This window comes from Triturus cristatus, chromosome 7 (genome assembly GCF_964204655.1).
Source record: "Triturus cristatus chromosome 7, aTriCri1.1, whole genome shotgun sequence".
NCBI lineage: Eukaryota > Metazoa > Chordata > Amphibia > Caudata > Salamandridae > Triturus > Triturus cristatus.
In genome coordinates, this window is record NC_140590.1 from 302,313,870 (window position 1) to 302,340,507 (window position 26,638).

A 26,638-nucleotide genomic window follows, 5' to 3' on the forward strand; every position below is an offset into this window, starting at 1 on the left:
ACAGCTATGTGGAAGGAATGTGGTGTCAACTACAAGTTCACCACTCCTTACCATCCACAATGCAATGGGCTTGTTGAGAGATTCAACAAGACCCTAAAGGGTATGATCAAAGGGTTACCTGAAAAGCTAAGGCGAAGATGGGACATCCTTCTACCCTGCCTTCTGTTTGCTTACAGAGAGGTCCCACAAAAAGGAGTTGGCTACAGCCCCTTTGAATTGTTATTTGGGCATCCTGTAAGAGTACCCCTATGTCTGGTGAGGGAAGGATGGGAGTTACCTCTCAAAAAGCCTAAGCAAGACATAGTGGACTATGTACTTGGTCCCCGCTCCCGGATGGCTGAGTACATGGAGAAGGCATCTAAAAACCTGGAGGCAAGCCAAGAATTACAGAAAGCTTGGCATGACCAAAAGGCTGTTTTGACTGAGTACCAGCCAGGACAGAAGGTATGGGTGTTGGAGTCAGTGGCCCCAGCAGCACTCCAAGACAAATGGTCTGGACCCCATACAATTGTTGAAAAGAAGGGAGAGGTCACCTACTTGGTAGACCTAGGAACTCCCAGGAGCCCCCACAGGGTGCTCCATGTCAACAGACTCAAGGCATATGTTGACAGGGCAGACATGGGCGCGCTCACAACTTGAAACCTAGACACTAGAGATGTTTCTCTACCCAGGAGCACCGGAGTGCCAGCGTTACCTCACCCACAGGAAGCGGGGCAGGAGGAAGAGAGTGACCCTCTCCCAGACCTGTTGTCTCAGAACCCTGAAGATGGCTCAGTTGATGGTGTGGCTTTAGGTGGCAGCCTCACTGAACATCAGCAAAATGACTGCAGACAAGTTTTACAGTCCTATAGACATATGTTCTCCTTGACACCCAGTCAGACTAACTGGTGTACCCATGTGGTGGACACTGGTGACAGTCTTCCTGTAAAAAGCAAGATTTACAGGCAACCTGACCATGTCAGGGATATATAAAGACTGAGGTGCAGAAAATGCTGGAGTTAGGTGTCATTGAGCCTTCAGAGAGCCCCTGGGCTAGCCCAGTGGTTCTGGTCCCCAAACCTCACACACAAGATGGAAAGAGAGAAATGAGGTTCTGTGTGGATTACAGAGGACTCGATGCTGTCACCAGGACAGATGCACACTCAATTCCAAGGGCAGATGAGCTCATAGATAGACTGGCTTCTGCCAAGTTTTTGAGCACATTTGATTTGACAGCTGGCTATTGGCAAATCAGGTTAGCTGAGGTGTCTAAGGCCAAAACAGCATTCTCAACCCCAGGAGGTCATTACCAATTTGTGGTGATGCCCTTTGGTCTGAAGAATGCACCTGCCACTTTTCAAAGGTTGGTGAACCAAGTCCTCACTGGGTTGGATGATTTCTGTGCAGCATATCTAGATGATATTGCTGTCTTTAGCTCCACCTGGGAGGATCACCTGATCCACCTGACAAAAGTACTAGAGGCCCTGCAAAAGGCAGGCCTCACTATCAAGGCTACTAAATGCCAGATAGGGCAGAGTAAAGTTGTTTACTTGGGCCACCTTGTAGGTGGAGGCCAGGTTCAACCACTGGAGAGTACGATCCAGACCATCAAGGACTGGTCCCCTCCAACTACCCAGACTCCGGTCCGAGCTTTCTTAGGCCTGACTGGGTACTACAGGAAGTTTGTTAAGAACTATGGGTCCATAGTGACTCCTCTTAATGATATGACATCCAAGAAGATGCCCAAAAAGGTTCAGTGGACAGTAAACTGTCAAAAGGCATTTGAAGACCTGAAGAAGGCCATGTGCTCTGCACCTATCCTGAAGAGTCCTGACTACTCCAAAGAGTTTATTGTCCAAACAGATGCTTCTGAGTTGGGGGTGTGAGCTGTGCTTTCACAACTTAATGTAGATGGTCAAGACCAGCCCATTGCTTTTATTATCAGAAGGCTGACCCCTAGAGAGAAACGTTGGTCAGCTATTGAGAGGGAGGCCTTTGCTGTGGTGTGGGCCCTGAAGAAGTTGATACCATACTTATTTGGAACTCACTTCAAGATTGAGACCGACCATAAGCCCCTCTTATGGCTAAATCAGATGAAGGGTGAAAACCCCAAACTACTCAGGTGGTCCATTTCCCTACAGGGGATGGACTTTACAGTGGAGCACCGCCCAGGGACTGACCATGGTAATGCAGATGGTCTCTCCCGGTACTTCCACTTAGAACATGAAGACACAACTGGTCAAGGTTAGTCTAATGTCCCTGCGTTTGGGGGGGGGGGGTTGTGTAGGAGAGTAGGGTCTGCTATCCTATGGTCACCCCAAATTTTTGCTTTTGCTTCACTGGTTTTATGACTTAGTGTGGCTGTGGGCCTGCTAATCAGACCCACAGCCCTGCTGTTCTCTCCCTAAATTAATGCCAATGCACACTAGGTGCATTACCAATTGGAACTGGTTCACCTTACAGACCCTGTAACAGTGTACCCCAGGTACCCAGGGCATAGGTGTATCCAAGGTCTACCAGGGGCTGCAGCATGTATTATGCCACCCCTGGCCTGGCCTCACTATTTGACACAACTGGCTGATCACTCAGTTGGGGTAAGTTGGTGTAATCACCTCTTACTTAGGTTTCCATGTGTCTATATATGTTAGATATAGACATACTATATCTATCAGTCATTCCTATGGCAGGCCTTAACAATCCTGGAGGCAGGCTTTTGATTTTTGCCACTCGACGCGTCATCCCGGTTACTGGCCCGTTGGCTAGTGGCCATCTGGGCGACGAAATCTACGAACAACACTGCTGGTCTGGTTGCTCCAGACTGGCCCTTGCTCCTGTGAAAAGGAGCAGCCCCTCTGACCTTGCTGGTTAGAGCACCAAGCTTTCATCGACTCCTGCGTGGCTTGCATTAGCCAAGGCCTGTTTGCTCCCATAGAGAAGCCGACACCGTCATCAGCTAGATCCTTCGTGGGACAGCTCGTGAGTGACTCCTGGACGTCGCCGACATCTTCACTTCCACGTGGCTGCAGAGACAAGCTTCGCTTTTTCACCTGTTGGCACCCGACATCGCCTGGTTCCACGCCGGTCACTGGCTAGTGACTCTGAACAGTGTCCCCTCTGCTTTCAGGTCTTCTACTCTTCAGATCCACCCTTGGATCCACCGGAACTCTTCTCGCCTGGCCGCCTGCAGCATCTTCATCTTCAGGCTCCATAGACCTGCACGACGAAACCCGACGCACTTTGACACCTATGCACCCGCTTTCTGTGGGTAAGGTAACGCTGGCACTCCGGTGCTCCTGTGTAGAGAAACATCTCTAGTGTCTAGGTTTCCAGATGTTAGGTTCTGGTCCATCCGGAAGACTCCCTTTGCTTTAACTTTATGACTTTTACGCACCCATTGAATCCAATAGGTGCACGTGTGTAACTTTCAACACTGCACACATATCCTGTGGGCCTCCTGGTCACTAACTACTGTTAGCTCCTTGTAGTCCCAGCAATTCTCAAGGCCCTAGGCCTTCTTACTTTTCTATACATGGTTCTTATACCACTATTGTAGTCCCAGCAATTCTCAAGGCCCTAGGCCTTCTTACTTTTCTATACATGGTTCTTATACCACTATTTTACTATATGGTTTAGCGGGCCACCCGGGCCCATCCATAATTGTGCAACTTTTGTATATTTAAACATTGCCTTGTTTTAACGAATGTGCTTCTGTGCTCATAAAGAGTATAGGGGATACGTTTAGTAAATAAATACATATATATTTTGAATATATATCTGTGTGGTGTCCTTTCATTTGGTATTCAAGGAGGTTACATATGGTAAAACAGCTGGCTTCACATGCCCTCAAGAGTTTAGCCTGCAGACTGCACTGTCCATGCTACCACTAGGATAGCTGGTCTATCTAGGTTGACTTCAACCACCACCATAAGGGTTGCTTGGCATGGTACAAGGTGATCACTAGAACTAGTGAGCAGCATATACCAGGCCAACTTCTCACAAGAGAGAGACAGAGGGAGAGAGAGACAGAGGGAGAGAGAGACAGAGGGAGAGAGAGACAGAGGGAGAGAGAGACAGAGGGAGAGAGAGACAGAGGGAGAGAGAGACAGAGGGAGAGAGAGACAGAGGGAGAGAGAGACAGGGGGAGAGAGAGACAGGGGGAGAGAGAGACAGGGGGAGTGAGAGACAGGGGGAGTGAGAGACAGGGGCAGTGAGAGACAGGGGCAGTGAGAGACAGGGGCAGTGAGAGACAGGGGCAGTGAGAGACAGGGGCAGTGAGAGACAGGGGCAGTGAGAGAGACAGGGAGGGAGAGAGACAGGGAGGGAGAGAGACAGGGAGGGAGAGAGACAGGGAGGGAGAGAGACAGGGAGGGAGATAGGTAGGGAGAGAGATAGGGAGGGAGAGAGACACAGGGGGAGAGAGAGACACAGGGGGAGAGAGAGACACAGGGGGAGAGAGAGACACAGGGGGAGAGAGAGACGGGGAGAGCGAGACAGAGGGAGAGCGAGACAGAGGGAGAGCGAGACAGAGGGAGAGCGAGACAGAGGGAGAGCGAGAGAGACAGGGGGAGAGAGAGAGATAGGGGGAGAGATATAGATAGATAGATGTATGCCGGGTCTGGTGGCTCAGTGGACGAAGGCGTCTGCTGCAGGGACCTGTGCTCAACCTCATGGTCACAATCTTTTTTGCATTAGTGCCGCCCCGCCCCCACCGTTGCGGCCCTCGGCCACAAACCACACTGTAAATTTGGCCCCTGAGAGAAAGTTTGTGAGTACCCATGTTATAGAGGGTGTTTGCTCCTGATTGGCTGGAGTTTGGACTATAAAAACGACATGGATATGTCAGTAAAGTGATTTCTTTTTTCAATGCATTCCCACGTGTCAATGTTATCCTATGGTACTTTTGACTTTGTATGTTATTTTAAAATATATAATGTTTATTTATATATGTATTTTATTCATATATTACAAAAACCTCTCCTCAAGGGAAAGAGTGAGTCGCACACATCGCGGTAACATTCAAGGTTTATTTTCCAAACGTAAAAGCTCCACTGTTCCTAATGCATTTCGGCCAACCTTTGGCCTTCTTCAGAGGAGGAGCTTCAGGCATTTGGGGGCCGCACTAACTCACTCGAACCGGATGATTGCTCAATTTATCTCACGGTGATTTCCCTCTAGTGGGCGCCACGATGGACTGCAGCATGGAGCATTCTGCTCATCGTAGTGAGTCTGTCAGCCTCACAAATCTTTCACTTCGGTGAGTGATGGCTGTTAAAGTTCGTTAATAGAAGTATGCCGCAATCTCCTTGCACACCATTTTCGAGCGTGCTGAAGTCCAAAACCAGGGGCCAGTCCCTGGTGGCTGCCGCTGCCCTTGTAGCTTTCGCTAAAATCCAAAGTGTGTGTATATATATATATATATATATATATATATATATATATATATATATATATATATATATATATATATATATATATATATATATATATATATATATATATATATATATATATATATATATATATATATAGAACAAACTTCTCTCTCGCTTCACCCTTAGTCCTGGGGTGCGTCGCAATGAAGAAAAGCACGGCACCACAGAGAACACTTGAAGTGTTTATTAAATATATATATATATATATATATATATATATATTGCTTTTTTATGTACCGTGGGACTTCGACGACGGGGAATATTCAAGCATGTGAATCTATGAAAGACACCAATACTGGAGAACCACAGTTTACAGGGATTTACAGGTAAGTAACATTTGTTCTTAATCTTTGAGTGCAATTACCACTAAATCTCAGTGGCAGTGTTCTTATCAGCCTATCCCAATATGTTTAGGGCTTTCAGAAAAACATTCATTGTGGGAGGATCATTGGCAAATTCGCTATTATAGTGAATTTTCAATTCTGATTAAACCTGAAACCTTTTGAAAAATTTCATCCGGATCTGCCTTGTGTCCTCCAATATCCCAGAAGTCATGCGTGAATCTTGTTTTCGAAATTCAAAAACTTCTTCTGTAAGCAGTTAAGCTAATCCTGGAGAATGAAAAAGAACAGAGATTCCATTCCAGAAAATCCCGGGCATCAGACTGATATTAGAGCCTATTAGAGCCAGAATCAGTTTTTATAGTGGAGTCTTTCAAATGATGGCACTAGATCATATCCTATCGTCCATACTGATGGGCACTGATTAAACTCTTCCATAATCGAAGAAGAGCTTCAGCAGCACCTGAATTTTCAGTCAAAGATTAAGCATTAAGAATGTATACTGTACTATTCTCAAAATACTCACAAAAGTGAAATTAGAAGTGACAGCTCATCTTCGCCTCCAGTGAGTACATTGGTTTCCCTTGTATGATGACTGACTTGTCAGGCAGCCTTTGTCTGATTTGCTACTCTCTTCGATCTGGGATATTTCATCAACAAGAAAAGGTCTCATGTGATCCAATCACAGATACCTATGTTTATAGCATCTGCGATAACCTTTAATGTTTACACTTTTGCAGTGATGTTCGAAAACGAGGTAGTGATAGATTTTTAGGTCTCACCTGAGACAGTACATGCGCAGTTGCTTGAGAGATATTTTGTTTACATGCCAACTCACTATTTACCATACGTTGGCTTAATTGTTGCTCTTATTTGCTGACTCCTGTTTGGTCAGTGTGTGCTTATTTCACCTTCTGTTCAAGTGCTTCCCCTGCCCCCTGGAGCATTGACCAAGTACTGCTTCTGTTTTTGGGGAGTGACCTTCTGCTGCTTCCACTTCCTAACATGACCTATTTTATTCTTCTACTTGCTGCAGTTTGTATGAGTGTATAATTTTTTAGGTTGTTGTGCGCCTGGTTTTGCTCTGTGCTGTTGCTTTCACCGTTTCCTGTGTTCGCTCCCTTTTAATTTTCATTCACCCCCTTATACTCTTTGGTGCAGCATAACAGCACCAGCATGCTACAGGTTGTTAGCATTACTTTTAACAATGATTTTAAAATACAATAAAGGCTTTGCACTATTGCTATTAAGTATTAACTTGTTTAGTTTGTAACATAGTGCATTTTTGGTACGTGTTTTATGATTTGTAGATATCTTGAGCATGATAAAAATGTTTGCACAATTATGGGTTTGATTCATCATTCTAGAGTGAAGATAACATAATATTGTAAAGCTCTTTTATGCTTGTTTGCCTGCTTCTATTGCTCTTCTGTAGCTTAATTTGTACATTGTAACAAAGATTACCATACAATACTTTACAATGACGGGTCATACCATACCAGACTATACAATGACCGGCAATATCATACAGTACCATACTATACAATGACGGGCGATACCATACCATAAGATGACAGGCCACACTATACTATATAATGACAGGCCATACAATATCATACCATTACCGTACCATAGTAGACAACGACTGGCCGTACTATCCCATAACATAACATACCATACAATGACAAGCCATACCATACAATACTATACAATGGCAGACCATACCATACTACAAATGATAGTCCATACCATACATAACAAAACATCATACAATCATATTAAATGATACATCTAATAGCCATATTAAGAATCACATAGCACTAAGAAGGACTTAATCCCCCAGTGCTTATATCCCTGAAGGTATTTTGTGTGCTGTTCATGCTACAAAGGGCTATTCACTCTTCTGGATTCACAGGACCATTGAGCAATCCTCAGTGGGCCCTTACTTTGACATAGTGTAGTCTATATTGTATCAAATCAATCTCATCACAGCATTTTAAAATACAAAAATATGCATTAGTCAGCAGTGTGATAGCTCATTCATGACAAATCACACTGACATATCTTTTTATTTATTCTCTAGTGTTAAGCCATTTGCTCAGCCGCCTTACTCCTTACAGCCTGCTGGGCCTCCTCCACCTGTCCCAGGTAAGTCACTGAAGACATTTTTCTCCCCCCCCTCCCCCATCCCATAATTTGTGTTCTTCTCCCGTCTCTTTTTCTGATTCCTGTCTTATTTGCCTCTGTCTCCTTCCTTGTGTCTCCTGCCTCCCAGAACAATGTAGAGCCGCATGGTTCAGTTGACGCAGAGTAAATGTGCTGAGCATTGCAGAACAGATGTATCCTAGATGCATAGGGTGGCCCCAAAGTGAGACAGAGGAGAGTGAGGCTCAGTTGATCTTTGGTTTCTTCTTCTTCCCGGTCTTTGACACCGATGAGCTGTCTGAAGGATTTTCTGTCCAGCCGCTTTGCGGGAACATTAGTGTAGCTAGAACATATTCTTTGAGTGTGCCCTGTTTATGCTTTAAACCTATTCTTGGGGACGTTCAGAAGTATGGAACCGCTTTTGAAAACTCTTCAAAATTAGCAAGACATTTAAACAGGACTGATGCCCCCTGGAAGTGCAAAGGATGCTGGAATTCGGACTGGACAAAGGAGCCAAAATATCCATTACGCACTTCCCCTTTTGAGGCTATATGTAAGACTGACATTAGGGGCCTGATTTAGATCTTGGTGGACGAGTTACTCCATCACAACGATGACAGCTATCCCATCCGCCGCAATATAAAGCCCATTATATCCTATTGGATTTATATTTCAGTGGATGGGACATCCGTCACTGTTGTAAATTAGGCCCTAAGTCTGGAAGATTGAACATGCCTCCCTAGGGAGCGAGAAACGTTGTTGTCTTCAGACCACTAATGACAGCCGATTTGCGCGCTGGCCCTTGTGCAGATTGAAGGCTTACCCTCGCAAACCTGGCAAGCTGCATACAATAATTTGCTTTCTTTTATGTTGAATAAACATGGAATACATTCATCCATGGCAGATGTGACCCATGCCACTAGATTATGCCTGTGGTTGCATTATGTGTGAAAGATGCGAGAGGCATTAAGGTCGTACTCCTTTGCAGTGCTAAGAAGAGAAAGAATGCAACCCACGTTTTCACCCAAAGTTCGGGGGATGAGGGTATAATATAGATGCTCTAGAAAAAGGGGGGTGTAGTGTAGCTCATTTATGTCTGAATTGTACAGATATGTTTATGCTTCTTTGCCAGGTTATAACACCTCTCCAGCTAGCCTGTCTCCGGTCCCCAGTGGCCCAGCGTGGCAGGGACGCTCCATCGGTACACCCAAACTACGGCTTGTCGAGTTTTCAGCTTTCATGGAACAGCAAGGAGACCCAGAATCTGTAAGTGTTCCATGTCCTAGAATGCCTTCGGCTGGTCACAGTTCCATGTCTGTCAGCACAGTAGTCCTACTATCATCAATTCAGTATATGCGTTCCTGGATGATAATAGTATGCGTTTTATTCTGTATGAACAGGCCGCAAGCCGTCATTATTACTGTATTCAAAATGCAGTAAATAAGTTCTCGTTTGCCAGTATGTACATGCTTTTACATAAGATCTCCAACAGTGTGAGAAGTACTGTCTAGTAAAACCTGATACTGCTAGATTTTATTAATTTGAATAGGAGCTGATAAATTTATAAAAGTAGTTACTACTTTAAGAAAGATTGGCTTGAACTACTATAGCTGTTTTTTCAATAGACCATCTGTGCATTTTTCTTTTACCTTTGTAACTCTTCCAATCAGAAAGTAAAAGCCTGGCGAACGCCATCTTGAGGAACTCCTTAGTGTTCTTCCATTTTGCTTACCACACTAACACATTTGATATCAATTATTTGTAGGTTAAAACAGGGCTTTAAGTGGGTTGGGTCCCCCGGGTCTAAGATCCGGTAGTGTTTAAAAGGACATTGACCCAAGTCACATTGATGTCTGTCAATTTACAGGCAAAATCACTGATCGATTTCTGAACGAGTGTTCTCAGGAAATTTGTTTTTAGAGGTCTGATGGACAGAAAGCAACCCATGAGAAGAAGGCTTTGTCAGCTGTGTAGCACATGGGGAGGTAGGGTTCCCTGTCATTGGAAGATCCTTGGTTAGCAGATTTGATGTTGTTTCTCTACTGCCTTGGAAAGCCCTATGGGTGTCCGACAGCCTCAGATGGTTGGGATAGCATGGTTGGTTTAAATACCTATGAGAATAAATGAAGTGAGAATGCTGCTGCAGGGTTGTAAGCTAGGGGGCCGCGAAGCAGGAACCCTTGCAGGTCATGAACCACTGCTTAGAATCTACTAGAGATGTGACATTGAGGGAAGGAGGTGATCGTCTCCGCTGTAACACTTATTTAGTGCTGCATTGTATGCACAAGAGTCCTTATTGGGGAAGCAGGAGATTATATTCATTTTACTTGAATTTGTTTACAAAAGTAGTCACTGGCACACATTTTGATAAAAAGAATGACTGCCACACTTTTATTGTCACTTTTTAAGAAAGCTATGTGAATATCACAGTTACAAAAAACGAAGTGAAGGTGGGGAGGGCTATCTTTGAAAAGAACAAGTAAGTCACAAAATAGATCTCAGATTAAAAAACATTCAGATGCTGTGTATGTTTTGGCTTATTTCCATACTACAATAAACAATAAATAAATAAATAATAATAATAATAATAATACAATAAATTTGATATGGAGATAGTTCTGGACATGGCACATTGGAATTTATGTGTATATGAGTGATGGTCAGGCATGGGCAGTGAGCGTTACGGGCGGTAGTGAACCAGGAATGCCAGCTATCTATCTGTTGTGACATCATGGAATAGACATTAAGGGTGACACAAACCTCTTGGCATATTGGTGGTATATAAGGTACTGGGGGGTTTTGGTATTTCATACATTAGTAGTTGTAGATATAGTAATTTCCAGTTATAATTGTACTGACAGGTAGATCACATAATATGGTAAGGTTCAATTATTGCTTTTAAGCATGCATTTGTTGTAATTAAAGATAGTTTCCTACGCTGGATGTTGGATTCAAATCATAGCACCCAAGTATATTGCAATAAATAAGCATTTCATAAAGAGACTTGCAGCCTCATCCTGGCTGAAGCTGCCTAAGTACATTATAACAGCATTATTCTATACTTTGACGATAATCATGGCACTTTGAAGTCCATAAGTATCAAATTCAACCTAGTGCATATAACTGGGTAAAGAACAGAGGCAAGGGGGGGGGTGGAGGTGAAGGGGCAGAGTTGGTTGAGAGTTAGTGTGGCACAGAGAGGGCCTTCAAATGAAGAAGTGTAAGTGTGTAAGACAAAATGGACAAACTGTTAAAATGGGGCCACAGGATGCCACAGGGAAAAAGACAGGTGTTGGAGTCCTAGAGATATAATGCATTGGGCGGTTATGCCAATGAATAGTCCTTAACGTGCAACAACTCAGTATTAATTTATGTGGCTGGGGGAGTATGATCAGCCAATGTCGACTATAGGCAGTCCAGGAGCTCATCCCAATATTATATTATATGTATTTTTAGAGCGCCATATCATCCATGAGGGTATCCTGGTGCTTCTTGGGTGGGTGGGTTTCCGGGCGCCTTACTCAAAGAGTCAGGTCTTTAGCCTCTTGTGATATTCAAGAAGCGAAGAGGAAATCTGGGAGTGGTGTGGGTCCCATCGGGCTGCAACGGAATGCTTCCGGAGACCTTTGGACTCCCTACATAGGACAGACAGATCCTTCAGCTTCAGCCTATTTCATGAAGACTCATGACCTGGTCACAATTGAGGGTGGAGATTTAGATTTCTAGTGAGAAGTAATCATATGCTTGGCCAGGAGGAGTGCTAAGTTTGACAGTTTTTTAGCTGGCCAGTCTTTTTATTGAAGTGCTTGTATAGTCCTAGGGCTTTGAAAGACCAATCAATAGGGTTTGATTTAGCAGTGATAGACAATCAATTTGTAATGCAAGTCCAAAACGCCCCCAGGAGTGGACAGGCCTAGAACATGAGTGTAAATCAGCTGCAGGTGCAGGAGGCTGCTGCCTGCAGAGAGCATCTATTGAGAGTTGCAGGAGAAAGATAGGCTCTGTGCAATATAAAGAGCTGTATCAATTCAAATTTTACGTGAGATTAAATGGGGAATCCTATCAACCGCTAGTCTTGTGAAAGGCTGTGCTGACATTAGTTTCCCGACTTATCTGTAAATTGGGTCAGCATCAGAGAAGCATGTAGAATGAGGAATTTGTAAAACTAAGAAATATACCTTCAACCATTGCGGAGAGCGTTTGTACAAAAGGATTGCACTCAGGGAGGGGTTGTGGGGGGAAGAAGGGGTGAATCAGAGAAAGGCCATAGTTTGTGTAATGCTGTGATTACTTACTGGTAATAGCAATACTCTGAGTCCTTCTCTTGCTGTGATAAATCACATAGTGAGGCCCCTGTGCCTCCATTCACAATCCCTTCCCAACGTAAGAAACACCCCCCTCCCTATCTCACTTCCTGTTCCGTACCAAGTCCACACACCACACCGTTAGACTGACTACAGGATGGGAGGGAGGGCCCGATTTATCACAATGAGAAAACAACTCAGAGTAATACTATTACCGGTAAGTAATCGCAGCATTAACTCCACGTCCCTCTCGCTGTGATAAATCACATAGTGACATGTACCACAGCCACAAAACAGATCAGGAGAATGGCATAGAAAAGGCCAACACACATGCAACCCACAGGCAAAATGAAAACTGTATACAACACAGAAGCCAGAACTTACAATCCAACAAGTTCGGAACAACCGGACCCTGAAGCACCCAATAATGGGACACAAAAGTTGGGGTCACTCCCAAGCGGCAAACCCGACAGAACAAACAGCATAAATGGACCGTGGAGTACCGCAACATAATCGGACATGCCCAGAGTAGACCTCTCCTCGATCCCCAGAGGAGACAACCAACCATACTGCTTATAGGTGAGCAGAATCACTGACCTAATCAACCTGCACAATATCTGAGTGGAAGGTTCATCCCCATTCTGGGCGGAACCAAAGTACACAAATAAAGTAGAGAAGAAAAGGAACGCCATCCCGATACCAGGAAGATCAAAAATGGCTGTCGCATATCTAGTGAGTGAAGCGCCACGTCCTCACGAGACCAAAGATCAAGGAAAAGCAATGGAAGACAGAATTCCTGCTGAGAATACCTTGTGCACACAGCCAGGTCCCAACGAAGAACAATCCCGTGATCAAACACACAAAAAAAGGAGACCGAGAAGACAACTAACCGAGCACTCCCAGCCAGCAAGCAGATTGCACAGCAACCGCGAAAAAACACCTTTAAGGCGGAAGGTGAAACCCCATAGATGCCAGAGGCTCAAATGGGAAATCATTGGAGAGCCCACAAAACCAATTGTAAACCCCAAGAGGGACACACCACTTGAGGGACTAGACGAAAAATGGAAAAGTCCACAAAGATTTGAAATACCAGACTCCGATCGTCCACCAGACCCCCACCCCCTCCCCCGGTACTTGGAAGCCATAAGCGCAACTCACCGCCCCGCAAGATTGGCTGTTATAAGACCAAACTGAAAGCCACGCTGGAGAACTCCCAACACCTGAGGCAGAGAAACAGGAAGTGGATCCACCCGAGCACATTAAGCTTGAAATGTCTTCCAATTCCAAGCACGACCTGGGAAACAACCACCAAGATGCCTGTACAGAAGAGGAGACAGAGGCTGAACAACAAATCCCTACTGCAACAGCCAAGCAGCCAGCTGGAGGATCGCCAGGGATCGCATCTGAAGACATGGAAGCCTCGGGGGAGATGGAACCAGAAGGAACCGCATTCCCAGACGCGCCGTTGTCACCAGCAACAGAGGAAGCCAAAGAGAGCAAGACCATGCCAGAGCCATCTGGGCTCCCAGCTCCCGCAACAGAACCAGAAACCTCTAGATCAAAGGAAATGGAGGGAAGCAACAGACCAACAGACAAGGACATGGCAGGGCTGCCAACCCAGAAATCGACCATCTGTGGCATACACCCGGTGAAAAAGTCAATCACATTTTAAAGAGAGACCACCTAATCAGGAACCAAACTTAGAACCAGCAGATGCATATGACTCAACAGCATCCATGAGTTCAGGCAATGTCACACAATGCCCACAACCTGGCCCTAACAAAAACGCTATCCCTAGAGGGAACCAGCTGCGATTACCGAGCAGTCACACAGATGCCATGAGAAGACCGAAGAACCCGCACCGTCTGCACATGTGAACAATACAGGGAAGAGTAGCCCCAACAATTAACAGATGTCCAGACACAAGAAGAAGGAAATCCCCCACAGACGAAGAACAATCAACCGGGGAGCAAATAACTTGTTACAAACCTGTGAAGTGTACTCCAGGCCAAACCGAAAGACCTGGAAATGGAATGGCTCGACCTCACCGAAAACCACAGAACCTCCAAAGACTCGGACAAACAGGAACGTGAAGGCATGCATTCACCCGAAGGACTGCAGACCAGCAGGCCCCAGGAGACCACAGGGGAAAAAACTACATCCAGGACAGCCCCTAGAACGGAATGAACACCACACAGTCGGACAGGAGCTACAGAACCAACACCAGCTGAAACTCTCCACATCCACAGCACCAGGAACTGATAACTGGCCAACCACAGGTCTAGTGCCCACAGGACATCCATAGGCTGGAGTGCTGACCTGAGGGGCCCGACCAGGTAGTGACACTCCGCTGTCAACCCTTTCTGGGCTAAAAACACAACACATGGAAAGAACAGGAATAGGACCTCTCACTAGGGAAACCATAGACACCGACCCTCCCTCCCCTCCCCCCCCACTTTGACAAGGCTCCGTAATGCACCAAAAATAGGGCTGCAGAGATACCAAAGCCGAACACTCATCTCCACATTGAGAGTCTAAGACCATAACCACTAGGCCACAATGAGCCTTGGTACCAGAAAAAATGGTCACCTCTAATCCTGCCGTAAGCTCAACAAAACCAACAAACCAGCAGACAGATAACCGAAGTAGTGTATTGTCCCCGCCTAGCAAAAAGACCACAACCCAAAAGTGGTAATTGCATATTCAAAAGCTGTAATGTTGCAGCGTAAAACTGAGTGAACTCTGCCCAAAAGGACACTGAAACCAGAGGGAAGGGCCAGCACCAATCAGCAATAGCACTCAGCCACAGGCACCCCTCAAAGCATATATACACTTGTACTGTATCAAGAACTCCACAAGATCACCTACAAAAGCACACATCTGTCACTAGCGCATACAGCAGAGCCCCTGCAGGAGCATAGCCGCCCACAAAGACACACAGAGCATGCTTCCCCCATACTGCCTCCGCCAGGCAGAGAACGTGGAAGCGGGGCAAAACAGGGCCAAAAAAGTACTGTATGGACCTCCCAGTTCCCCCCCCCCCCCCCCCCACCCCCCTTCCCCCGCCAGCAAATCAAATCCTATTCCCATTCCTGGCACCCCCTGCTGTTGCATAGAAATCCGGGGGACTCTGAAAGCCAGCCTCCATATCCCGCCGCACCGCAAGCAGGAATAGAAAGGCACCACAATGCAGCAACTCCAGAGCCTCAGAAAACTGCTGCGGACCACAAGGTCCACTATGCAGACGCAGAGCCAGTCAAGCCTGGAAAACAGTAATAAATAAAGTAAAATGTTAAAAACAAAAAACAGCCCCCACACCGGCTGCTGACGTGCAGCTTCTAGGGCTCCAGTGGCTCAGTTCGCATAAAGCAAACACCCAAAAAATCCGACCGTGTACTGCCCAAAATGGCTCTTGTTGCGAAGCTATAATACAGTGCATTGGCCATGACCCTCCAGCGCTGCAAGGCTATTGATGCAGTAGGACTATGCCGTAGTAACACCAGCAACAACAATCAATGCAGCAGGTTGTAGATTGCATGTGCGTACTGGCACTGAGGAAGGAGACTATAACATCTGGCCAGTTTAACATGTGCCTCTGGTGCACAAACAATAGGGTAGTGGGTGGTTCACTCGCTCTGGCCCTCACAGAGAGCCTTGCAGGCCAAACATTCGGGTGCCAAGGCGATACCGTAACCCAGGCACCCAGACATGCCCACCCTGGCTGAAGGAAGGCATCTCACCTCCTGCCCGGCAGGCCCCCAAACACCTTGCAGGCCCTGGGGGATCTAAAGCCTCCCAACGGGGAATAAAATCGGCTACCCCATTGAATTGCTGCAAATCGAAGCATGCCTCACTCAAACACACCGGCACATAGGGGGTTAGCTCAAATCGCTGGAGCACACGCACTGCGTCTGCCATGAATGAAGCTCATAAAAACAGGAATAGTAATTGAGGAGGGTGGTTTATACGTTGGGAAGGGATTGTGAATGGAGGCACAGGGACCTCACTGTGATTCATCACGCCAAGAGGGACTCGGAGGTAATAGGAATTGGTCTTGGTGCAGGTTGAGTTTATCGACAAGCTCCTCAATGGAAGCAGGTTATCGTCTTTGAAAAGGTCACCTACCATTTCCAGATTAACTAACTCATGCCAGAGACTAAGGTCCCTGAGGCCGGTTTCACCAGTAAGGGTTGAGAGCCCACTAGGGGATTGCTGGGTGGGATTGCCCTCTTGGTGAGGGTGCTTGCACAGGATTGGCAATGCAAAGTCACCCGGATGAAGCAAAGGTGATGGTGGAGACGCCGAGTTGATGTGAGTAACATTGTATTCAAGTCTCCCACCTGGAGTGGTGGTATCTGTATTGTAGCCTCCTCAAGGTAAAGCCCTTTGAGACACCTATTCAGCCGCTGTATTTGGGCCACTAGGTAGTAGAGCTCCAAGTGCGGAGCCCTCAATTCCCCAGAATCATCCAGAAGAAAGAGTCTAGTCACTGCCACTCTCCTTCTCACAGAATACCAGAACAAGTCACCCAGGTGCTGATCTAGGTCCCCCAAAAAATGCAGACCAAGCTAATGGTAAATATGCGAAAAGGGGGGGGGGGGGGGGGGGGAGATTCAACTTTTTAGGTCGACCCTGGGTAGCACATGAGCTGCTCTGCCAGGAATGCTGTATTCGAGTATGGACTTGTAGCTCCTCCCACTCTCTGCCCTTATATTTCATTGGCTTGGGTCATTGTCTTTTGTAAATGCTGACTTCTATTCATTAATAGGTGTGTTAGTCCCTCCTTCGTACCCCCTTGTCTTCATTTGTAACCTCCCATGAGAACTGACCCTCTTACTTCTGTTGTTACATGGTATGTCTTATTTAGTGTGCAAGCACTATTTTCTTTAACCATATCCATGCTCAGGGCGGCTCCCGGCCGTCATGAGTCACGGTAGTCGTGTGCTCATGACGGCCAGGAGCCGTCGGACCGTTGCCGCTCCACCCATGCGCGGCAAATTCCCTGCCTGTCCGGGCGAATTAATTAGTGGGCGGAGTTAGGACGGCTCCCGGCCGTCATGAGCACAAGCCCACCGTGATTTATGACGGCCGGGAGCCATCCTGAGTACCTGAGTGCCATGCCCAGCCCCACCCCCCCTCGCATCGCAATTTGCCGCGCGTGGAAGGGGTTAAGGAGTTTCTCCTGCTGCAGGCACGACAAGCTTTCCTGCAACATTCAGGGCGCCATGCGTGCTTTCACTTTCCAAGCAGACCGGAACAATGGCGGCTGCTTCTTTGAAATTAATTGGCATTTTCAAGAGTTTGAGCTGTTGGCATTGTAAATGACAATGCCTTTTATTTATGTGTTTATTATCAAAACAGATAAATAAAAGGCATTGTCATTTACAATGCCAAGAGCTTCGACAATCGCAAATGCGAGACCAATTGCATTGCAAATTCTTGTTTGAAAGGGCTATGCGACTGATCAGGGACACGGTAAGTGATCTCCAGAACAATATCTGGGAGAAAATGTCCGGCACCTCTGTAGCTTATATTCATCCTGAAAACCAGATCTCCATTTGTATATATCACTCTTGTTTACCCACACATTCATGTAAACACCTTGGATGAAAATAAATGTTTCTTATCAGGGATAGTGAATGTCCTAGGAGAGTATGAAGTGTGTTTACCCTACTAATACCCGGCTGTGCCATTTGCAAACCTGTTTGATAGAAACTCCTTCCTGAGTACCATTTATCCTAAAGGAAAGTGGATGCAGGGACGTTATTCTTGATTATCCTGGTTTGCAAAGACACTGCAATAAAACAAATGGAGAATAATGTAACCTGCGTATTTAGGTATTTTGTCCTCCCAAGTTTTCTATTTCCCACAGTATATAGAGTAGCCGCACACAGTAGACACAATCTTTGGGCATCATGTGGGCACTGATAATATGCATTATTTAATTCCCGTACAGTACAACAAACACCTATTCGTGCACATCAGCCAGTCCAACCCGACATACAGTGATCCCCTCTTGGAGGCCGTTGATGTTCACCAGATCTACGACAAGTTCCCAGAAAAGAAGGGTGGTTTGAAGGAGCTCTACGAGAAGGGCCCACCCAATGCCTTCTTTCTTGTCAAGTTTTGGGTGAGTGTTTTGCTCCACCAGAAGACAGTTTTTTCCCTAACATACTGTATAATTGCATATTTTTTTCTTACTTACACACGCTGTGCTTTTTGCATTCTATTTTCTTCTTTTCTTCATTCTTTGTACTTATTTTGTTCCTTCAATCCCCCTTTCCTTCCTTCCTTTCCTTTTTTTCCTTCCTATATTCCTCATTATCCCCCACATTCTTTTCTTTTTTTCTTTACCTTTTTTTTCTCCCATCTTTTCCATTTTATATCATTCTTCTATTGTTTTCTTCTTGATTTGTTTTGTTACCCCACTTTTCCTTCCCCACGCTCTCCTTTTTTTTTTTTTTGTTATGCTCCTTCCTCGCCTCAAGTTCAGTGTTTTTAGTGTGTCGGCATAATATTTGAGTCTCCATTCTCCCTGCTTATTTTATTTTTGTCTCACCATATTTCTATACTATGGCAGGCTGACCTCAACACCACCGTGCAGGACGAGCCAGGCATGTTCTATGGGGTGAGCAGCCAGTATGAGAGCCCAGAGAACATGACCATTACCTGCTCCTCAAAAGTCTGCTCCTTCGGAAAGCAAGTGGTGGAAAAGGTTGAGGTGAGCATGAGATTGTAATGAAGGGTGGTTTGTGCAGCGGACTGTTTGTAGTAGTGAAGCTATAGGCCGTGTATAGTTCAGATGTGGCTAGGCCGGCTAAGCTCCTCACAGGATGTATGAAGTTACAATGGGTGGAATCCGTTTGCTACCTGTATAATACTTTAGAGAGTATATGGGAGTAAAAAATTCTGACTGTATCAGGCCAATCCCCAATGGCAGGACTACCCCAGGTGACCATTTAAATCCTATGACTCATGACTCCAAGGTCAATGTGGATGCCACTCAGAGCTACAGGATGGCAAGTTAATATTTCTATTCCAAGGTTCCTCTGCATCCTCATTCACAAGTGCTCTATCAGATGCTTATCAATAGGCCATCCCTAATTAACTATTGGTTTATGAATCCATGAATTCATTAGAAGAGGTTATTTATCAGTAACGCTAATTTTCCATGGTGGGTATCTGCTAGTTGGGATAAGATCTCGCCTCCAAAGAATACACTAACTGAGCTTTAGGAATAGAAATTGCCATTAGCTTTTTGCTGTCATAATATTTTAGTCAAAATGCAGGCTCATGCTGTTTCTGGTACTCATACTGTGCTGTCAGTGAGAGTGTGTTAAATATGTCATTCTTTATTGTTGCAAGCAAATAACTGTCCGTTTTCTATGTCTGGGTGTAGAAATCCTTCTCATTTGCATGGAGTGCATACACTGTATATGTGTAAGCCAGGGCTGCGCACGCAGAACATTAAGAAACATGTGTCATACTAGCTGGAAATTTGCACAACCTTGTTTTCCATATGGATAATGCATAGCGTGGATGTCATTAAATTCCTGTTCCTTATTCAATAACTTTCCTCTCTATTTTTGTGTTTGTGTTGACTGTGGTGTGTTTTTCTTAACTGTGTTCCTACCTGGATAACTTGTATTCCTCCACTGCTGACATCTGGGTACATTTTTAGGTCTCGCCTGACCCAGCGCATGTGCTGGTCTGGCAAAACTTATTGAGAGGGCTCCAAAAAGTGCTACCAGGCCTAGAGCTACAGTGCATGTACTTTCACTTTCGCGGCCGCTCGGCCGCTTTGATGTTGATCGCAATCGCGATCACTTTAACTTTCGCGGCCGCAAGGCCGCTTGGCATAGCCAATAGGTCTCGATTTTGGGACCTTATAATTATTTAGTTACGCAACTGTTGCATGGCTAAACACTTGTAATGTCCCAAAGGCGAGACCTATTGGCTATGCCAATTCTTGTTTTTATTTGTGTTTTAGAATTCCATGACCGTGCATTCCTGGGACAACCATGTCCGCTCGTTCACCTTCACATCCCCGCACCTGCTTTCTCTGTTCCTCCTCCCACATTTCCACTTGTCTGTTGCTCCCTAGCCCCTCCTCTTCATTCTCCATGCTTTAATTGTTAAATATTAGTTTTGAGGTCGAGCCTAGCACAGCGCACATGCGCTGCTCTATGGGAGGCTTCTTGTGAGCACTCAAACTTCCCAGAGACTTTTCCGTGTGGGTCTGGCAACTCCCACACATTCCATTGGCCTTTGCGTATGGCTTTCCATAATGAAAGCACGCAAATGGCCAAAGACAGGTGCATGTCCCGCCTTGTCTCTAAACGTTCACTCCCATGGCGTTTGGGTCTCGGGAGCGAGCAGCGGCGCGCAGCTGCATTCCTCCCTTGTTGTTGTGGATCATGTTACTAATAAAACACAGCACGGTCGCTTTCACTTTCAGGGCAGCGCTTTTTGTTGTTGTCTTTTTCGTCCATGGCTTGTTTTGTCAGTTCCTTCCTCCTTATTTCAGATTTTCTGCTCTTTCTGGCTTAATACTATTCTTCCTCTCGGGCACAGTCATTTTTTCCAACGTACTCCTTTGTTTTTACTCTACACCGCTCACCCACCTCTATTCATTTACTGTAACAACATTCTTGGGAGTTTTGGGCTGTGTATCTTTAAACATGGCAGCCGCGCCTTGCGCACACTCGCCCACCTCTATTTAATTCAGTAACATTTATGCAGCTGTCGGTTGTAGACGCTGTTCAATAGCTGTTGCGTTTTTGGCGGTGATGCAGCACAAGAATAAACATAACAGGCGGTCACAGGAAATGAGTTTGCATCCCTCAACTCGTTTCACCCAGGAGTGCCAGGAGCAGAGAGGCTGCATTGTTTATTATGCTGACGGGCTGGACTTCTCCTGGTGGCTGCCCCGCCCTGGAGCTCTCTCTTCGACCGATAACGGATGATGCGTGGCCGTACATTGGGGAGAGCTGCGCTCGCCATGGTGCTCCACAGTGAGTGCGTGGGGCAGGGAGGCCGCAGAGTTTATGCTGACATGAGCTATACTTTGCCTGGTGGCAGCCGTGCCATGGAGCTCTCTCTACACCCAATATTGGGTGATACGTGGCCAGGGAACAGGGAGGGCTGAGCTCGCCATGGAGCTCTGCAGGTTCCTGCAGCTGGGCCATTATGGCTGCTGCCCCAGGGAAAAAAATCTAGGCCCTTGCTATCCTCTTCCATCTGTTCAGGTCGAACAAATCCCTATACTCCTTTTCACCCCTAGGATTACGTACATTATTTGTTCCCGTTTTACAGCAATACCCATGTGCAACTTTCTTCCAAATCGCTATCGCCACCCTTTCGCTTTTATATCTCCTCCTGCCCAAAGACCCTTACCCCTCAAATATGATTTTTCTTTGCTATAGTCCTCTCAACCCCTGCTTATACCTCAGAACCGCTCCCCAGTTTATACCATAGTACGTCTACCCCTACTTCTTCCTTAGTACAACCACCTCACCCATTACCTTACTACCTCTCCTGCTGCCTATATACCCACCACCTCGAGATCTACCATATTACTACTGTTCCTGCCTGTACCCTAAAACCTTTACCCTTGCCAATACCCCTTGCCTGTGCTACACCTTATGACCTACTGATCCTACTCCTGCCTATATCCTTTTACCTCTAGTACTGCCTTATACCAGAGTACCTCTACCACTACTCTACTACCACTACCACTCTCAATACACTACCACCAACCCCACTATTTATATCCTAGAACCTGTGCCCCTGTCTATCCACTAGTGCCTTTCCCCTGCTTCTTCGCTTCTACCTCTCTGTGCCTTTGCCCTAGCGCTTCTGTCCCTATATGTAACCCTAGAACCTCTACTTGTACCCTCATACCTCTACATCTACAACACCACCTATACCTCACCTTTACCCAGGTACATCTACCCACTCATATATCATGGTACCCCTCCCCCAGTGTCCATCTCTATTCCCAAATTCCTCTACAGCTGTTTGTAGCCTGGTACATCTACTGCCACATAAACCAAGCATCTCTGGCGCTGCCTATTTTCTATTATCTTCCCCACCCCATCACCATTCTTATCCTTACCGCTTTTCTTCTAGTTCCTTGTTCACTGTCCACTTTTTCTGGTAATTGCCGCTTAAAAACTCTGACTTTCAAGGACAAAGTTTTCCTCGTTTTGCCAATAGCCCTGGCTAAACACTTATAAAGTCCCACAGGTGAGACCTATTGGCTATGCCAATGCTTGTTATAAAATTGTTGTATTGCTTCCGAGAGCCTGTCATCTGCACATTGCTAATGGGTTGCTCACCACTTTTTTCGAGCTCCTGCATACTTTTTTTAATTTACTGTTTGAAAATGACCATCGGCTATCTTGGAATGGTAAATTAAACATTTAAAAATATGCTGAAATGCCTACAATTGCATCACCATGCTTATGCTTGTATCGGTAGCCATCTTGGGATGCTTTATTCTCAGTAAAGGAAAAACATTCCAAGATGGCTGCCTGTGTGCACATGCCTGCACGTACAATGTGATGCTCTAGTGGTCATGTAGCCATTTTTTTCATTGTAGCTAGTTACTTTTTTGCATGTCTCTCATAAGTAAAACATTCATGAGGCCTCCAGATTTTGAAAGTTGGTGTGAGAACACAGTAAACTACAAGATGGTTGACTAGGCTGAACTGAGGATTGATGCAAAGAAAAATTACTATTTATCAAGCCAGTTCATTGCTAGTCAATATTTACTTTTCTGTTTAATGTGGTAGCTCCTTTGACATCCGTTCTGTAGTTCAAGCCTCATTCGGAGGAAAGCAAGAGAGGTCTGGCAGTCACCATTAGTTGTGGAGGGAATGTAGCAGACGCTGTAAGCATGGGGAACAGGAAGAGGGAAAGTGTTTCCTATGACTGCTATCTTCCCCCTCACCCCCACACTATTTTCTTTATTGTTACAGACCGAGTATGCACGGTTTGAAAATGGACGCTTTCTGTACCGCATTCATCGTTCACCCATGTGTGAATATCTCATCAACTTCGTTCACAAGCTGAAACAGCTGCCCGAGAAATACATGATGAACAGCGTATTGGAAAACTTCACCATCCTCCAGGTGAGAAGGGCTAGGAAGGTATTGCTGGGAGTGATGAGTATAGGGGGGGGGGGGGGGGGGGGGTATGAAAGGCGAATATGAAAGTGGATGGTGAAAGGAGAAGACAAATTAAATATTGATAAAAGGAATAGAAAAGAGTAGTAATTGAAGGGAGCAAGACAGTGTATGGGGAAATAGAGGTGAAAGGTGTAAAAAGACGTAAGAGAAGTTGGCGAGGAGAGTGGCATAGGAGAGTAGCATAGGCATAAGTGAGATAATGGGAACAAGTGAACGTAGAGGGTGGTAGAGGATTTGGGTAGTGGCGATCAACTGATAAGGCAAGTAGGAGAGGGGATAAAATGTGTACGGTAGGGAAGAGGGGGAGAGGTATAGAAGGGATAAATCAGAAGGGAATGAAAAGGTACTGAAGAAGGGTGAGTGAAGGGATGAAAGGTAGATAGATGGGATGGATTTGAAGAAGTGGTAGTAACTGGGGGCAGGAAGGAAGGGGAGAAGGAGGAATGAGAAATGCAAGAGGAAATAAGTCAAGTAGAAGGGCATCAGAGAAGAAGGATGGGGATGGAAATAAAATGTGTGGGAGTGGAGAGATATAGGGATAAAGGAGATAACAGAATTGAATGGGACCACCTTTAGGGAAGAAGAGTGGAAACGTTATGAAAATGACTGAGAAGTAAATGACAAGGAAGAGTCAAAGAAAGTGGGTAGGGAATGGGTGGAAGAGAGCATAATTTTAATGGAAAGGTTGAAAGGTTAGATGACAAAAAATCATTAGGTGTGTCCCTCCGGATGTCTCCTGCAATAGATAACAAATTCAAAGTGGTTTGGGAAAGCAAAAACCCTTGCTTCTGCTCAAATGGGCAACCAGCAGTAACTAGTGAGGTGAGATGATGCATTGATCTATAGGTAGAGAGGGATATCGTAATAGAGCCAGAAGGGTGAATCTCCCACTCTTGCTCCCTCATTTGCTTTATCTCTTCATTTGCATGTCTTTCTCCACTTTCCCTATCTTGCTTGATCCTAATCACTGCTGATTTCTTTCTTTCTCATCTTTTTTCTTCACCATCAGTATTTTTTCTCTGTCACTTGCTCAATGTTACTGTATGTAGAAGAGATCCAATCAATAATGCACACTTACTTGCTCTTCACAGGTGGTCACCAACCGCGATACTCAGGAGCTGCTCCTCTGCATAGCCTACGTCTTCGAGGTATCAACCAGCGAGCATGGCGCTCAGCATCACATCTACCGGTTGGTGAAAGACTGATCAAGAGGCCCTCTAACCCACTATGGACAAAGCCCTCTGTGGGACCGGCCATCCTCCAATAGAGGAACCTCTCAAAACGCCCCCCAGGGAGCCATGTGCAACACTACGAGAGAGGGGGAGACAGAAATTACCCCTCACCTCGGCCAAACTTTCTCTGTGGTACTTAGGAGCCAAAAAGTATATATATATATATATATATAAATATGAGTATATAATGTGGGGAGATCCAAGGGCTGCAGAAAGACATTGAAACAAACCAAACAGCCACCTTGCTTTTGTGAAGGGGCTGATCGCAAAGGTGCCTTATAATTATATCGAGCCTTATGCGAAATTCAGACACAACCACTGCACACAGACTTGGAGGAGGATCTAACTGGAGGACGATGATCGAAAGAGTCAGGACCAGGTTGACGGAACTCGCACGTTCTTTCCAGCTGATACCCGGATGTGTCTGCTATTGGTCTGCTTTCCACCTATTGATCCTCACAAAATACAATGGAAATGCTAAAGTCAGAGCTTCTCAACTATTGCAGTTATTTTGCTCTAAGAAGCAGGTCCTCATGGTTCTAACAATGCACCTTTGGCTTTGCGAAAGGGACCGGCCAATATCTGTCCCACCCCGCTGCTCAAAAAGCTGCCCGCCCTGAACTGTGGGGTCACATCTCCATAGTTTCAGATAATAAGGATCCCTGGGCTAGTCATCAGGCCATGTACATCAGGCATAACTTATAAAACATTATAGCAGCTCTACTGTCCTCTCTATGGCCTAGCAAAGCCCTAGTTCTCAAAATCACTTTGATCTGGCGTTTCTGTTCTCAAGAAGGCCTTAAAAGACTTGCCAGTATGTCTTGGTTGGTCCTCATGGAGGTGTGCCGTCTGTGAAGTAGCTGCAGTGATTTCTTTTCTTACGCCGACTTGCTTTTCCACAGTAGCACACTGTTTGTTTGTACCTCTGCACTGGAGTGTTCTGAAATAATAGCTCTGTTTCAGCAAAAGCAGGATTGCACACCCATAAGGACTCAGGGGTTGTTGGCCAAACTGCACACCTGTAAAAAGTTTGCCTCGTTTGTTTTGTTTGGCAGATTTGGAGATCGACCCGGTGCTGGTGTTCCGTATAACCATCTACAAACCTTTAAATGGCAGCATTTTGGAAACTGTGGTAGCAAGCTCCTCAAAGCAATAGCAAAGTAATACAATTTACCTCCATCTAATACTGTATTTTTGGGGTTAAGATGAAAGTGGAGATATATCTATATTTCCCATCATGCTTTTGTATTGAAGATGAGAGTAAAAATGGTTTGTTGAGCAGCCCCAGGATCACCAGCTCACACAGACAAGCCTGGTCCCATTCCGGGTCCTAATCAAAATGCATTGAACGTACTTCTTTTGTAGCATCACTTGGACTGTTTCCCAGACGACTTGGGGTGGTATTTCTCTCGTGCCAGATTCAGACAAGTTCCTTCAAGCTGTGCCTTCAGTTTACCAGTTGAAGCAATGCTCTTTATCCCCATCTCACAGTTGGTGCCTAAAAAAGTTAATTTTCTTTATTTCTTTGTATTTTTTTGTCATAAAAAAGCCAAATGATGCGCCCCTGTGTGGATGTGATATTTTGTTATGAGAATGACAATAAAAACATGAAGTGTACTTACTAAAACTAGACGCCACTGTGATGCTTTTGATGGACACTGTTCCCTCCTCCTCTTAGTTTGATAATTCCCACCTCTAGCAGCCACACCACCATCAGTAACTCCTCTCCTCCATTTTGTTTTGTTGTCATCTCACCCTCAGCAATCCTTGATTAGCTGAACCCTCGGCTTCTGTGTTTTGGGACTCCGGAATATAAGTGAATTGGCGCTGAGGGAGCGACCTAAAGTTAGGTTGATTGATTGGTTACATTTATTACCTGCCCACCATCTCTAGGACATTTGGTACAAGTATGTTCGAGGCATGTGAGCTATAGATCACTTGCTTGTGCATATATCGCTATCTAGTGTTGGGCCGAGATGTTTGCAATTTGTTTTTCTTCGAAGAAGTCTTTGT

At 45.5% G+C, this 26,638-nt stretch overlaps 1 protein-coding gene across 2 annotated transcripts in view; it reads left to right on the plus strand.

The window, feature by feature from the left end:
- LOC146809501 (transcriptional enhancer factor TEF-1-like) overlaps positions 1-26,252 on the plus strand; it is a 245,183-nt gene extending 218,931 nt beyond the window's left edge. For both annotated transcript variants that reach the window (XM_085616338.1, XM_085616339.1), the window contains exons 8-13: positions 7,836-7,900; positions 9,030-9,163; positions 18,158-18,331; positions 18,782-18,922; positions 23,184-23,336; positions 24,485-26,252. In XM_085616338.1, coding sequence (XP_085472464.1) covers positions 7,836-7,900; positions 9,030-9,163; positions 18,158-18,331; positions 18,782-18,922; positions 23,184-23,336; positions 24,485-24,598 — 781 coding nt within the window. In that variant the 3' untranslated portion in view covers positions 24,599-26,252. The remainder of the gene's footprint in view (positions 1-7,835; positions 7,901-9,029; positions 9,164-18,157; positions 18,332-18,781; positions 18,923-23,183; positions 23,337-24,484) is intronic.
- The last annotated feature ends 386 nt before the right edge of the window (positions 26,253-26,638 follow it).